Source organism: Pezoporus occidentalis, unplaced genomic scaffold, assembly GCF_034315485.1.
Source record: "Pezoporus occidentalis ecotype Australia unplaced genomic scaffold, CSIRO_AGI_Poc_V1 ctg23, whole genome shotgun sequence".
Lineage (NCBI taxonomy): Eukaryota > Metazoa > Chordata > Aves > Psittaciformes > Psittacidae > Pezoporus > Pezoporus occidentalis.
The window spans coordinates 5667115-5682787 of NW_026914180.1; the positions used below are offsets into that span (position 1 = coordinate 5667115).

At 53.6% G+C, this 15673-nt stretch overlaps 1 protein-coding gene across 1 annotated transcript; it reads right to left on the minus strand.

Annotated features, from left to right (window-relative positions):
• Positions 1–1517: 1517 nt before the first annotated feature.
• MNX1 (motor neuron and pancreas homeobox 1) lies at positions 1518–5209 on the minus strand. Its single transcript, XM_062621620.1, has 3 exons — positions 4504–5209; positions 2313–2473; positions 1518–2222 (listed from the first exon to the last, which is right to left on the minus strand). The coding sequence occupies exons 1-3, from the start codon at positions 5123–5125 to the stop codon at positions 1890–1892; spliced, it is 1116 nt and encodes a 371-aa protein (XP_062477604.1). The 5' UTR covers positions 5126–5209; the 3' UTR covers positions 1518–1889.
• Between the last annotated feature and the right edge of the window lie 10464 nt (positions 5210–15673).

A 15673-nucleotide genomic window follows, 5' to 3' on the forward strand; every position in this document is an offset into this window, starting at 1 on the left:
CTCAGGTAGCTCTTGATTTTTTTATATTAATACTAACACTGATAACTTTAAAGATAATGATGTGTTCCCCAAACCAATGAGTTTTAAATAATTTAAGGTGTAGGCAAGAGGTAAGTCCTGCTGGAAGTGATTGATTCGAGCACGTGGTTGAATTCAGGGCAGAGGAGCCTGCGCCGCCATTGCGCGGGGACTGCGCGGCCCTACGCGGCCGTTCACCCGCGAAGATGCAGCCGCAGCAGCTGCGTGGAAAATCGCAGGGCGACGAATACCTTTAGTTTTCAACCGCCTTAAACTGTCTACAACCTGCGGCCGAAAGGAAATCGTTTACAAATTGAAATCAGAGCCTGAGGCGTGACTGTGTGCTTACAAGGGTGAAGCTGAGTCAAGTTTATCCCGATCAAGTTTTTTGACATACGGGATCCATTCAGATTCATGATTTACCCTGGTGTGTCGGGCCGGTAAGGCAATAACCGCGTTGTCTCTATAGATGCCACCTCCGGCGGCACCACCTGAAGCTCTCCGCGGTGGGGAATGCTTTTCCTCTGCGTAATCCCATGCCAGGATCTCCTGCACCCACAGCCCGTGTTTCATGGGCCGGATTTTTATAGAAGCCGTTTAGAGGGGCCGCGCTGTTCTCTTGTGGAAGGTTAACGCGAGTTAAGGAAAACAAACCAAAAACCCCCATATATATCTATATATATGTATGTATTTAAGGCTTGCGGGAGTAGGAACGTTCCCATTTTCAGAGCTCCCCATCTTCAGGGACTATACAGAGAGCGGTGGCACCAGGGATATTGGGGCCGGATCCCTCTGCGCCCCTGAGCGGGAGCTGAGCCGCACCGTAACTCATGAGCAGGGATGAATTGCCAGACATGGCCCTGAGCTGGTGGGGATGAGCCAGTGATTATATTTAAATTCGCTATAATTGATTTGAGGAAGAGCTGCGGTGACAAGGATTAATTGATCCGCAAATTTATTGGCAAGGTAAATCCCGCGGTTAGCGAAGAGTCTGTCCTTCGCTTCCGGAGCAGCCGCTGGGAAGCAGGGGGGGAAACATCCCCGGTACACGGGGAGACCCTCTCTCCTTTGCCAGCCGAGCCCCCTTAGAAACCAGCCCTAGAAGAGGGACCCCACTGATGCCTGGGCTCCCCCCTCCCAGCCCCAGAGCTGCTTCCCGGCTGGGACACGTTGCTCCCGGATGAGGGGAAAGCAGCAAACCAAACCAAAGGCAGAAGGGGGAATGCGTGTGGGAGGGTGGGAGTGAGTGCGAGTGTGAATCAGCCTCGGTTCCTCCCGTTTCAGAAAGACCCATGACAATACTAGATACGGTGTCGAATTAAGTTGGTGTTAGAAACCGGTTCCCCACCCGGAGCACAGGCATGCCCCAGCCCGGGAGAACCCAGAATCCCCACTCCCGCCGGCACAGAGTGCTCATACCTCTCAAGTACAAAACGCCGTTTATTTTCCACCCCGCCGCGCAGGCGGGAGGGCTTAGGGAATAATTTAGCATGCATAAGTAGAGGTCAGTTTTTGTCTTTTTTATAAATATGATATACAAAAATAAAGACAGTACTGAGATTTCCAGCAGTTTTAACGTTCATGACATAAACAGTTTTCCCGATATATAGTAAGAACAAAACATTCCCAATATTCAGCAAAAGGAACGCGCTTCCAGGGGGTAGGGATGGGGGGGAGTCAAGGTTTGACTGATTTTCAGTCAATAACACTGTATTCAACGTAAATCCTCTTCCCCGCCCGGCATGCGGAGGATCCTCTTCTCCATCCCCCTCCATGTCTGGAGGGGTCGGACCAAGGAGGGCATTGGGGCCGGTGCCGACCAAGAGCGGCAGGGCTCATCCCGGAGGGAGGGAGCGGGGCGTGCAGGGGGCTCACTGGGGCTGCGCCGGGGCTCCGGGCCTGCCCCGGGGCTGCGTGTCCTCCTCGTCCGCCTCGGAGCAGTCGGAGGAGTGGTATGGGCAGCATCGCCCGGCCGCCGGCGGCTCCTCTTCCTCCTCCTCTTCTTCCTCGTCCTCGGGTTCGCTGTCGGGCAGCTCCCGCATTCTCCTCCCGCCGCTCTTCTCCGGGGCTGACAGCAGCAAATCCTCATCCCCCTTGTCCTCCCCGCCGCCCCCCTTCTGCTTCTCGGCCTCCTGTGCCGCCTGCTCCTTCGCTTTCTTGCTGCGCTTCCACTTCATGCGACGGTTCTGGAACCAAATCTTCACCTTGGGGAGACGGGGACACACACACCAGTTCACTCACCGCCCCCCGGCAGCGGCACCCACCGCCAGCACCCCCCGCCGGCGGGGACTCACCTGAGTCTCGGTGAGCATCAGCGACGTGGCCACCTCGAAGCGCTTGGGCCGGGAAAGATACTTGTTGAGCTTGAACTGATGCTCCAGCTCCAGCAGCTGCTGGCTGGTGAAGGCCGTGCGGGGCCGGCGGCACTTCCCCAGCAGGTTGGACTGCGCCTGGGCTGGGAAAGGAGAGCGAGGGGTGAGGGTCCGGGGGGGAGCCGGAATGGTGCGCGCGGAGCCGCCCCACCGCGGCCACGCAGCCCCCGGGATGAGGCAGGAAAAGCAGGGAGGCGGGAACTGGAGCAAGGATGGGCAGTTACCCACCGGCGCACGGACCGAGGGAGAGATCTCCCCCAGCCTCCGGCGCAGTGTCAGCGCAGCCCACGCAAGGGCCAAATAAATAAAAACAATTAAATCTTCTAAATCAATAAAAATATGTCTCTTGATTTCCCAAGAGCCTAACAAACGCGAGACAATAAAACGGAGGCAGGGATTGCGGCGAAGAGGTCCCGAGCTCTCCGGGGAGCAGCAATTTGCTCCATTTAATGTTTTAGTTAAACGCGCCGCGCTCCCAGTCCGCCCATACCCGTTTAATTAACGGGATTGCAGCGGGCACCCTTCCCTCCCGCCAGCCGGGAGCACTGGCTGCCCGTGAGAGCGTCAATCAGTGCCGAGGGCTGGAAAACTGCCTTTGAACGGGGAAAAGAAAGAATACACGGTAAAAGCGGCGTATTGTTCACGATAGAAAGTAATAATTCAAATCAAGGACTCTGTGTGTGTATATGTAATAGATAACACTTATGTAAAAGACACAGGGATATATATATGGATATATGTATAAAAAAAAACACAAACATATAAAAGACCGGGGGATGGGCAAGAAGGAAGCCACGGGGCCGGGTGAAGGCTGAGCACCTTCGCGGAGCCTGGGCACCGCCGGGGATGCATCGCGGGAGCGCTGCTGCCCATTTCTCGAAGCATTTCGGTACTTCGGGTTATTTGGTTTAGGAAGGAACTGTCCAGACCCAAGGCAGGGCCGCACTCGGAGCCCCTCTCTAAAGAGGCCTGACAGAGGAGGACAGTGTCCGCTCCCGGGCAGCCGCGCCGGGGAGGTTTTGTCACTGCGGTGCGATTTTCCGAGGCTCCATTCTCGTTTCGCTCCTGCTATTTATTCTCGCTCTGCTCCTTGTTTGAGAGGCAGGGCTCTGACAGCTCTCCTAATTATTTTTCTTTCTTCCTGAATGTTCCAGTCTAAACAACCCCAATTCGAGGGAAAACAATGGACTTTTTTGTCTGAGAATGTATGCGCGGAGTACGAGAAGGGAAGGGGGGGGACGGACCCAAACCCAACACACTAAAAAAAGAAACCGCAATTCTTTTCCTGACACGGTTTTGGTAAAACTACACCTCCGGTATTGTTAAATCGGCCATTCCCACTGAGAGCTCACACCTCCGAAAATGATCTTTGCCTAAAACAGATGCACGCAAGGTTCTCTCCACCGCCACGAGGCCTAGTGCTCGGCGGAGCGCCTTGGCAGCGGATTGCCTGCTTCAACGCTGCATTCCCAGCCCAAAACGGAAACCGTCTGACTCCATTTACTTGGAGTCCCATCATCATCCCCAGGGAACGCGGAACCCCGAATTTCTGGCTAACACCAGATGCTCCCTGTGCTCCCATCAGAGCCTCCCATAATTATTATAAGCCCGCTTCTTATAAAAGAGAAATAAAACTGAGAACGGCAACTACGCGATGGGACCTGCCACCCCGCCTTTGAGGGTAGACATTGAGACCAGGGTCTTGGAGGACTCCAGGGGGCTACTGCCCCTGCCTTGCCCGCCCCTCCCCGACGGCTTTTGCACCCTGTGGACGGCAGGAACAAGCGTTCGCAAGGGCAGGAACCGATTTCCCACCTTCCTGTTGATCCTGCCGGGAAAAGTCAGGCTGCACTGGGCGACCCCAAGCCCCGGTCTCCTGTGTGGATCGCTATTTCCTCCCTCTAATAACAATTAAATAAATAAATGAATAAATAAAACACAATACTAAATGTCGCCTCCGATTTAAACCTGCAGTTTACCTACGCGAGGGCAGGGATTTTTCCCTCCCCTCCTCTTTCCTAGAAGCAGCTCTCCGAAGGCCCCAGCGCTGGGACGGGACAGGGATGCCGGTCAGGGGGATAAGGTTGCAGGGCGGCGAGAGGCAAATACTCACAGCTGAAGTCAGGCATTTTGGGGAGGATCATGCCGGCTGTGGAGGCTCGCAGCCACTGGTCCAGCTGGAAGGTACCGGCGCTGAGCTTGATAGGATCGGCGGCGGGATGGGCCGGGTGCGCTCCCTGCACTTGCGAGTAGGGGTAGGAGAGGGCCGGGTGCTGCCCGCCCAGCGCCGAGTACCCGTACACGGGGTGCCCGTAGAGGGCCGCCTGAGCCGGCATGCCCGGCCCGCCGGGAGCCGCGGGGTGCAGTCCCAAGGCCATGCCGGCTGCCGAGGCGTGGTGGTGCGGGTGTGCGCCGGTACCAGGCAGGAAGCCGGGTTTAGGGACCAGGGCGCAGTGTGCGGCCAGGAGGCGCGGCGGAGAGGGGCTGTCGGTGCGCAGGCAGTCTGCGGGGCCGCCGGCGGGATGCTCGGAAGAGGATGAAGAGGAGGAGGAGGAGGAGGAAGATGAGGAAGAAGAAGAGGACGGGGGGCTGCCGCTCCCGCTGCTGCTACTGCCGCTGCCGCCCAGCGAGGTGACCAGGGCCAGCGGCGCGCTCTGCCCCGCCGCCACCGCCGCCGCCTTGGGGGGGTCGACAGCCAGCAGCGCGTCGATGCGGAAATTTTTGGATTTTTCCATGGGAGCGCGGGCTGGCAGGGCCGGGAACGGGGGAGGGCAGCGGCTGCGAGCGGGCTGCCCCGGGCCGGCCGCGTCTCCCGGCGGCGGCGGGCGGCAGTGCGGCCGAGCTCCTTGGAGCGCCCCTTCAAGGGCCGCAGGCGGCTCCTATTGGGCCGGCGCCGCTGCGGCCTCGCCCGCCATTGGCCCCACTGCCCACCTGTCACGGAGGAGCGGCGGGGGGAGGCCCGCCCCCTTCCACACCCCTTCCCCCCCCCCCCCGCCCGGTTGCGGGTAGTGGGGGGGGGGGGGGGTAGCCCGGTGTAGGTATGGAGCACACAGCCCTGCCACCCCCGGGCCTACCTGTCCCTGCCGGCTCAGGGTCTCTCGCCCCCTGCTCAGTGATCGCTTTCCACCGTTCCCGCACACGCAAATATTTGCCATAAACGCGCCGCCGACCGCTTTTTAACGAGTCGGAAAGAATAAACACCTGTGGGTCAGGGAGTCACGCCTGCCACCACCCCCCGGGTTTGTCAACAGCGTTATTAGACCTGCTTATCTAACACAAACAGGCCCCAACAGAAAAGGGAAAGAGCGGGGCGAGGGGTCGCTCCCCCGTTTCCCGGGGGGGCCGCAGGGTGAGGCGGTGTGAGCGGGAGGTCAGGCCGCGTTACGGACCGCTGCCAGGGTAAACACCCTCTCTCTTCGAAGAGCCTTTGCCAGCCCCGGGCAGAAGGCGCTCGGCTGCGGGAAATGCCCGTGTGGCCGTGAGCACACCCGGTACGGGCGGCTTCGTGACCCAGGGGCAGCGGTGCCACCGCGGCAAGGGAGCGCTGTTTTCCCCCGTCCGTGCCCCAGGGATGGGAGACCTGGAAGCAGCGAAAGGAGCGAGGAAATGGGCGAAAGAAGCGGAGAGAAGGAGGAAACAGAGTCCGGTACAACCAACAAAATATCCGACAGCTTTGCTCCCGCTCCCCTTTCCGCTGCTGTTCGGGGGGTAAAAGGCCTGGAGCACCTCTGCGGGGTGTGCGCACGCACACATATGCACACATCCATGCACACACATAGATATTCACATGCGAACGCACACAGACACACACTCGCACGCCTTTTGCTCTGTGCCCTGATATTCCCCTTCTCTCCTTCACAGACTCTTTTCTCCCGTGACCTCTCTAACCGGAGCCTCCGGACGCACTCGCACAGCAGACACATAGATACAAGCAGGTCAGACGTGTAGACACAACAACAGCAAGTGCACAGACACGAGCAGGGCGGACATGTGGCCACAACCACGGCAGACACACAGACACACGTGTACAGGCCAGACACAATCGCGCTCGGCAGACGGCCGTGGCGGGCAACATCCGCACACCAGTGACCCCACAACCGCACATGGGTACAGGCAGAGCAAATGCACCAAGACCCGCACAACAGCCGTTCCCTCACCGGGAGCCCCGACATGCATCCCCGTACAGCCCGCACTCGCAGGTACTCACAGCACCGTGTCCCCCGCTCCCCGGACTCTGCAGAAGGAGAGGGGTAAAACGAGCTGCGGGATCATTGTTACGAGCCTCTCCGGCTCTGCCAGGCCACCGGCGGGCTCCGAGGGCCCGGGTAGGCCCCCGGGAAAGGGCCCGGGGGTTGCTGCCTCCCGCCGGGTCTCCCAGCTGAACCCACGTTTCCGCCTGAGCGGCACTTTGGGCCCTACACGTGAGGCAGCCCCACGGCAGCAAGTGTCCCGAACGAGGGCTTGTCTCCATCTCCGGACGCGATGCTGGTCCCGCACCCTGTTCCCTGCCACCCTTCGGTGCACCCTGGGCAGGGGTGTCCAGCCCGCTGGAATCGGGAACGCGGCTGTCACCGGCCGGGCGACCTGGGCACCGCCGATGCCAACTCCCGATGGCCGGGCCGGCAGTGCCGGGGCTGCGCGGACCGTTCCGCACGTACTGAGATCACTTTGCGGCCCCTTCTCGGGGCAGTTTTGGGAGAGGAGGGGGGAAATCACCAAGCGCAAGCAGAGAGCCGGTAGCGCACCCTGCGCTCAGGACACGTGTGGGGACTCGTGTCCGCGGCCGGCGGGAGAGGTGCCCGGTCCTGTGAACGCTTCTCAGCCGCTGGGGAGCTGGAGGGGGCGAGGGCCGCATTCGCATCGTCGCCCGCCCTGCTCCGCTCCACCGCCGCCTCCCGGAGTGGGCTCCGGCGGGTCGCCCCGTCCAGGCACCCCGCGGCTCCCAGCCCGGAGCCGTACTCGGGCACCCTTTGGATGATGAACGAGGGGAGAAGTGACCCGCAAGCTTCAGCTGAGCAGCGAGCAGGGCCCGAGCGGCGCTGCCGCGGACGGGGTCCTCCATCCACCACAGCCCCAGCCCTTCGTGAGCACCCCAAAGGGCCAGGCCGGGCCGCGACCGCAGCGGCCGCGCGCCTTCACCCTTCTCATCGCCCGCAGGCTGCTCTGCCGCCCGGGAGGGAACATTTAGAGAAGGATTTCGATTTTCAGACCTTTCTGACCTCTTTGGTTTTTCATCGAGTACCATTTTTTTCTACTTTTCTTTCTTTTTTAAAAATATTTTTATTCTTTTTTCCTCTGTTTATTTATAAATTTCCTTTCATTTGTTTTGTTTATTTCCTTTTTTCTTCTTTTCTTTCAATTTTTCTTTTATTTTTTTTTTAAATTTTATTTTCTAATCATTGTAATATATTTTTTCCTCCCTCCACTCCTCTCCGTTCCGTTCCCTTGTTTGCCTCACGCTCCCCCCCACCTCAGGTGCCGCAGGGCATCCGGGCCGGCTGAACTCCCCGCGGCTCCCGCACCTGTGTTGATCCAGTATATTGCCCGGGAGCCAACAATGCGCGGTTATCTCGGCGGAGATAGCGCAAGGAGCGCGCTGCTCCGACACCTCCGGGTGGTCCCCTTTCAGTAGACCCGCGCTGCCCAGGCCGTGGGCAAACAGATGCCGATCTGCCCTTTTGAACATCCAGGGCGGTGCGCGGGGCCGTGGGGTAACCCCGGGTGTCACCGGGAGGGAAGGGGGGTACCCGGTGGGAAGGACGAAGCGCCCAGAGCCCTGCGCTGGGGAGTCGGGGGGCTCGGCCCTGTGAATGACCCCCACACACCCCGGTCTCCCCACGCCGTCCGGTCTCTCCAAAGCCGTTACAAGCCGCGGGCGCGGGTCCAGCGTTATTGCCAAAAACACATATTACACTGCGACATTCTGTAAATGAGATAATGATACATAAACCTCCCTGATAAATGTGACATCCTCGGGATGTCTCCTCTAAATTAGCCGACTTGCATTGACTGCTAATAATGGTGAGTTTATGAAAGCAATTTCAGTGCAAAAAGCACAGGGTCTTCTCGGTCTAATCAGCCTTCTTCTCTTAATGGATGAGGGGGTCAGCCGGAGAATTATTGACACTCTGCTGCCCTTAACCTGTTTCCCAATAAAGCTGATTAGTTTTTGTCAATTCATCAGCTAACCACTCTCGCCGGGACTGCATCAAAGCCGTATTTGCTCAGGGGAAATCAACAAGTCACAGATCAGATCCATTACGGAGCTGCTCCGGCTCCCTAGCTCGGGGGGGGGGGGGATGGTCCCAAGCACCGGGGTGCGTGTGGGGGAGAGGCTCTTTTGGGGAGAAAACGAGCCCCTCGGGGCATTCGGGCTGGCAAAACCGGCCCCGGGTACTTGTAAAGCGCCTGGGCGTTGGCAAACCTGGGCTTTTTTTTTCTCCCGGGAAAGGAGAAAAGGATCCCGGGAGGGGTCCGGGCGTCACACAGGCGGCTCGGTGCCGATCCCGTCCTAGCTGTGTGCCCGGAGGCGACCGCCTCTGCAACGTCCCTCCCAGGCAAAGGGCATCAATGTCACTCCCGGTGAGAAGGGAGCTCCGAAAACCTATCCCTAAAGCAAACCCCCGTATATGGGGGAAGAAGCTGGCCCGGCATTAGGAGGCCGGGATGCTTTATTGTTTTTCTGTTGTTTGTTCATTGTTTGGTGTTTTTTTTCCCTCAAGCCATCTTCCAAAATTTTGCCTGGTTCCCGTTGGACTTTCTCTTCCCATAACATCGAGCAAAATAATTTAAATGCATTTCAACCACTGCTGCGATCCCCGCATCGGGCGCGGGTTGTTAACCGGAATAACGAAAGCTCGACGGTTTTTGCTTATCCACAAGAAAACAACAAAAAGCCCACCCAATGTGCGCTGCCCCTTTAAGCCCCGGCCGACAGCCTCTCAGTCCACCCCCCTTCAATTTAATTTCATTAAAACAGAGCATGAATATTTCTATTAAACCTAAAATGAAATATGAAGCCATTTAGACTCTGCCTGCACCAATCACCCAGATTTATGACTTTTATTCATCACATCAAGAGCTGGGAAAAATGAATTTTCTTCACCCAGGAAGGAAATAAAAACCCTGCCTTGGTCATTTCCAGAAAGCTGTTAATTTGCCCATGTGGTAATTACTTTCACAATTAACTAAAATACAAATCAACCTGACAAATTGGGTTAGTTTATATATTAATTAGCCAGTTTAAATTTATTCATTATGAAAAGACAATTTAAGAGGACCCCGGGTGTCTGTTTTATCGCAATAAATTATTGTTAGGAAATGGGGGCTAATAAAGTATCAACCATATTTGAGGGCACCGCGCCGATGGGGAGCTGCCGCTCCGGGGCTTCCGCGGACGCGGGCCGGAGCGCGGCTTTCCGCGGGGGTCGAGGAGGAAATAGCGTCCCGAAGGAGGAGGAGAAAGAGGGGAAGGGCTAGGGCTGGGGCCGGGGCCGTGCCCCCCCTCCAGCTGCGCTGATTTAACACTCCGTCGATAAGATCATTCGATGCCTTTTAGCTTGTGATCTTTATAAATGTCCCGCTATTAAATTAGAAAATGATTCTCTCCTCGTTTAATTGTATTCTTTCGTTTCTTATTTCCAATTAATTAGTCCTATCGACGTTGCAATATTTTAAATGACTGGAGTCCGTTTACAGTTTAAAATATATGGGTCAGCGCATGCAATTTTAGACTAAGCAGAACTATATAATGTGGGTTTTAACTACTCTTCTCTCATACGTCTTAAACATCTGGCTAAATGCATCATTTGGAAACACCGCGGGTATTTTTACGCACCCGGGACAGGTCGCGCCTCTGCCCCTCCGCGCTCCGCGGGAACGCGGTCGCAGTGCCTGCGCACAGCGCGCGTTTCTGAAAATCGCTTGAGCCGCGCTAGAAAGAAACGGAGCTTCGGGGACAGAGCCGGCGGGTTCGGGGACAAGGTGCGGAATGTTTCTCCCAGCGCAGCCCGGGTGCCGATAAGCCATTTCGGGGTGCCCCCCACGAACCCTCCCCTGCTCACCACCTTCCCCAAACAGACGGCATTGCCGGAGAAGGGGGTGAGGGGCTGCGCAGGGGATCCCCTGCTGCCTGTCCAGGGCAGGAGCCTCTGCTGGGTACTAAAGTGAGGATAATGGGGTATTAAATGTATATTAAATACATATAATGGGGTATTAAATTAACCAGCCCCCTCCTGACTGGCGTGGTCTGTGGGGCTCCCCCAAAGCACTGCTGGGGATGGAGGGGGACATGCATATCCCTCCTGTACCAGAAGCAAATGGGGTCCCGGTGCTCCTCCACCTTCTCTGCTCCCCTCTACCCTATAGGAAAGACCCCCTGAGAGCTGCTCAGGGTGGGCAGCATGGGTCAGCTCACTTAACTCCTCCCCAGGGTCACCCTGATCCAGTGTAGCCCCCTTTCTTGGAGGACCCACAGACTATGCAGTCCCTCCTTCTCCATGAGCTGGGCTAGCTCTGTCTTAGTGCTGTGAGTCGTGGGGGGACCTCCCCAGCCATGGAAGCAGGCACCTGAACAGGCAAAATCTGGGGGAGCAGCCTGGCAGAAGCACCAGGGGGACAGGCAAGGCTGGCTGGGGCTGTGACAGTGTGGGACTGTGAGACACATGCTCTGCTCCCTGCTCCCCCTTCTCCTGGTGGTCCCCCTTAGTGCAGATGGACACAAACACCAAGGTCTCCTGGTTCTTTACCTCTCAGCTGGTGCCTTCTCTCTGGTCCAGCCCACCTCATCCTACTCTCCAGTGTGTGAGGGCTTGGGGGCCACTGCAGGGGCTATGTGTCTCAGATACTGTGTCTATAAACAGGACCTGGGACATCTCTCACCGTGATGGACTTTCTGGGTAGCTCGTTGCTGGCTTGTGCTGAACACCTGGAATGGAGACGTTGCCTTCCACCCATGCCTGGAGTAATGCTGAACCTCTCCCTGATAGCTGTGGGCTTGGCCAGAGAAAGGCTGGGCACAGACTCATCCCTGTAGCAGGCAGAGTTGTGCTTTGCTATCTGACAACTCACCTGGGGTCACTGGTCCTTCCAAACAGGAGGGCCCCACAGATCTTGAGACCTCCTTGAGCTTCAGAGGTTCAGGTGGCCCCAGCCTCAGCCTCCATCCCTGCCTCCATGGGACCCCCTCTCCAACCAGGGAAGGCTTCTTGCAATTGATTTTAGAGGAATTACTTGGAGAAATAGCCAATCCATGTGGATGGAGAGTGGGACACCTGCCACCTTTCCAGGAGTTGCGTGAAGACTCTCCTCACCTTCATGCTGCTCAGCTCTGGGATTGTTTGGGCCTCCAGTGTGCACATCAGAGGAACAACATAAATGTCAGGAAGGATAAAAGATGAATCATAAGGGCAGATTAATAATGTGACAAATACTATTGTTTCCTGGCCTGGGCTCCAAAGGTCCACCCATTCATGGTGGGCTCAGAAAAAGCACCTAATGTGGTAAAACCTAAACGTGAACTGCTCCTGCTATTAATTGTATCAAGTGTCATTGTAGTAACATTAATCATGGCAGGTTCCTCCTGCGATTTAGGAGATTGTAATATGTGATTCCATAAGACTCTCATTGTGATTTAGCATTGATTAATGTCCATTCATAAAATGATATAAAACTTACTTCTCTTCCATTGTAGAGCCCCAAACTGCATTCCAGCCAATATTTCAAAACCTTGTTAACGTAACTGCTAATTTCAGCGGGTGATGGTGATGGTTATGGTGTACATGGGCTCGTGCGGAGGGGTCTGCAGCGGGGGCAGGAAGAGGTGAGAGAAATTATTTCTATAGCAGAAGACTGCTGTCCAGTTTAAATTATTTCAGGTGTCACGGGGTTATTCTGCTGCGACTTCAGATTCACACCAGAGCACTGAATCGGGACTTTGAAATGCCCAACCCTAAATGCTTAAAGAAGCAACTCATTTTGGTGATAAACCACACAGGATTCCTACCTGTGGCTTCTTCATTCCTGTGCGGTGTTTGGCCACCTTCCATTCCCAGTGAACTGGAGATATTCATAGGTACGGTTTGCTTTCACTGTATTTTCTGGAGGCAGGAGGCTGTGCTTGGCACAGGACCTAGTACAAAATAGCTCATGCTCTATTTTTTCTTCATTCTGCTTTTAAAAGCACATACCAGGGATTGTGATATGCATGCATCATGTTGTGTGACCCAGGAACCACGCTCTGGCAAAAACCAGGGCAAATTGGTGAAGCGGGGAGGAGACCATATGACAAGCAAAATGTCTAGAGAATAACAAAACATAAAGGCTGGAAGCTGACATCTGAGTAAAAACCAATGTATAATAGCAGGTTCAACATCTGGTGCTTTAGTATGTATAATTCAGCCAGAGATAATAGATAATAGGAGTTTGCAGGATCACTTGATGGGAAATATATTGATAATACAATTTTTCTTTGCAAAATGTATGCAATAATTGCAGTTTTGGTTTAATAATAAATTTAACTTTGAAGAATCGTTTGATTCAAACCTCTGCTTTTTCTAATGGTGTTCAGAATTATTAATATCTGTCTAGCCAGCTAAAGAGGTTTTTAAGAGAGTAGGCTGGGTGTTCTGCAATTAGAGTAGCCATCTGCCCTTTATTAAAACTCCATTAACCTTTACATTAAAATGCATTTAAAATGCAGACACATTGAAAATATCAAACACAAATAAAATAGATAAATCTTAAAAGCTTTCTTTGCTTTACTGGCTTATTTGTGCAGAACGTGGCAACTTGTTGCGGCACCTATAATTTTCTGGGGACAGATAACACTTTGTAACATCAATTTTCCCATGTTCAGTATAGGAAATAATTACAGGAAGGTAATGGAATTAATAACATCTCTGATGAAAATTTCTAGAACATGATCTTGATTATGGAAGGTTAGAAAATCGTTTAAAGTTCATATTATTAACTTCAGAATAAAATGCTCAATTTTAAGAGCGGAACTAATTTGCTGTGCTCATGCAGCTCTGGTGATGACAGCGGAGATATTTACATGGTAGAATGGTTTATGCAAATAAAATAATTGAAAATTTCCTGAAAATAGTCAGATATATCATTAGTATAAAACTCAACACAGTTCCTGTAGATGCTGCTGCATTGTTCCCTTGAGCCTTGTACTGCGGTATCTCTCTAATGAGTGAGACCAATACTGTATTTTCCCTGCCTGAATTATTCCTACTACTGGCAGAGCTGCTGATTTTGTCTGTAAATAAATATGCCTCAAATACCCCTTCTAAGACCTGTTTTTACTTGCTTCTAATTTCACCACATTTGATCAATGGGGGCTGAAATGCCTGAGCTAAAATATCTGCTTGCCTTTCATTTTTTTAAGTCAGCAAAAATGGCTCAGCCATTTCCATGACCCAGGTTAAGAAATAATGTCATTGTTTCAGCGGGCTTCAAGTCTTTCCAGTGAGGGTGTTTGTATTACCCACTGAACCGTGATTTATGGCCACAGCTGGTACGGATCAGGTCCCTCCTGGCACGGGGCACACCTCCTGTCATCGATCCCGCACACCCAGCCTTTGGCCAAATCATAAAACTTTCAAAAGCAGCTCCTCCGTGAGCTATGCTGCGTGCTCATCTGCATTTCCCAGTGACGCCTCTGCTCCGGAGATAACCCTGGTCAGGATCTGAGCAGGATTTCCCTCCTTGTCATTGCTTTTTCTGTCTCCCGTAGGTTGCAGCAGGAGGGGCTGGAGGAGCTAGGTGTCAGACCCAAGCGCAGCACGGGAAATGGGCTGAGGAAGGAGCCGGTGGCAGCACGGAGCTGGGTGAGTGATGTTCACCGAGCCCTGTGGGTACCGCACCTGCAGCAAGGGCTCGCAGGGGGAATTCAGAGCTGGACATGATGGAAGCAGCTGGGGGGACCCCAGAGCCGGGGATGGAAGGCTGGGAGAAGAGAAAGGGTGGTGGGAGGCGAGGAGCGACGAGGAGGATGAGGCAAGGGGTCCTGGTCTGTGATGCAGGGGAGGGGTAGCGGGGAAGCGAGAGGCAGCGTCTGGAGTGTGCCATGCAAAGAGGACGTCAGCATCGAGAGGGAGAGGTCAGGGTGGTCAATACCTGCATGATGAGCGGCTGCTGCACTCAGCAGTTGTGCACAGAGAGATTTCTGACAGTCCTGGGATTAAGTACACTCATTTTCATTGCAGAATTGCCTTTGTAAAAATTTTACAGGGCAAAGAATTTCAGTCCAAACAGCAAGAAAATGCTTTCACTTGAGTTGACAGTGTATTTGCAAAGCCATCGTTTCTCAGAAAGTTTTACAGCATTTTGCAATTTATTTTTATCCAGAACAAACCCAAATGTCAAAATTGTAGAATCTCCCAGGAACCACAAATCCTGCTTGCTTTGAGGCTCTGGTCTCAGTGATCCCTGTGTATCACACGATACAATGTTAAGTTCAGATCCTAGTAAAGCCCTGCTGATAAGGAAACAGCTTGGGCAATTAAATAATATATTTCCACAGACCATCACGCTATTTTCTTAATGGCATTTTCAGTAGCAGAATCCACATCTCCCTAGATTGAAGGATCATCTCGGAAAAAAAGAACTTAGGGGTCTTTTTAACAGGTTTGTAGTTTTCTTAGCTGGGTTTATATATGGTCCTTATATTGACAGCACTTTTTGATTAATATTGTGTATAACAATCTAACATTCCTTAATGCATCTGTTGAATTAATTATGCAGAAACATTTGGCCACCTGGACATACTATTGATGAAATTACATTTTATTGACAAAACGACAATTTAATACCGAGCCTTCCCAAAGCTCTCTGCTGAATAGGTTGCTTCAGCAATTAGAACAGAGGGTGTGGGCAACTCAGAACGTCCTTTTGTTTTCCCCCAGATTTCTCAGTTGGCTATGAGTATGTCAGGTTTGCTGCTGGCAGTTTATGCTGGTCTGCTTCGGGTGTTCTGCGAATGGCCAATATACAGAGGAGCGGTTTCCTCCATAGCTCCTGCCAGCTGAGAGCAATGAAGTTTGCTAAAATACACCTGTGGGTAATGGCCCAAATATCTCCTTTTGGCAGGGGTCCTGCTGTGGCTTTGGGCAGTTCAAATCATTTTGGTAAAGGAGTGGAACTGTGGTTGGGTGATATATATGGCTGTTTAGGAGAAAAAAAGAGTTACTTCCATTAGTACACCTTGCAAAGAGCCTGGATTTGCTGCCCTACCCATACCTTGGCTAGAAGAGTGTTCAAAACTTTCTTTTCTCATC

Coding starts and splice junctions, on each gene's coding strand:
- MNX1 (XM_062621620.1), bottom strand. CDS start 5,125: ATGGAAAAATCCAAAAATTTCCGCATCGACGCGCTGCTGGCTGTCGAC. Junction 2,474..4,503: donor CAAAATGCCTGACTTCAGCT/GTGAGTATTTGC, acceptor CTCCTTTCCCAG/CCCAGGCGCAGTCCAACCTG. Junction 2,223..2,312: donor TGATGCTCACCGAGACTCAG/GTGAGTCCCCGC, acceptor CGTCTCCCCAAG/GTGAAGATTTGGTTCCAGAA.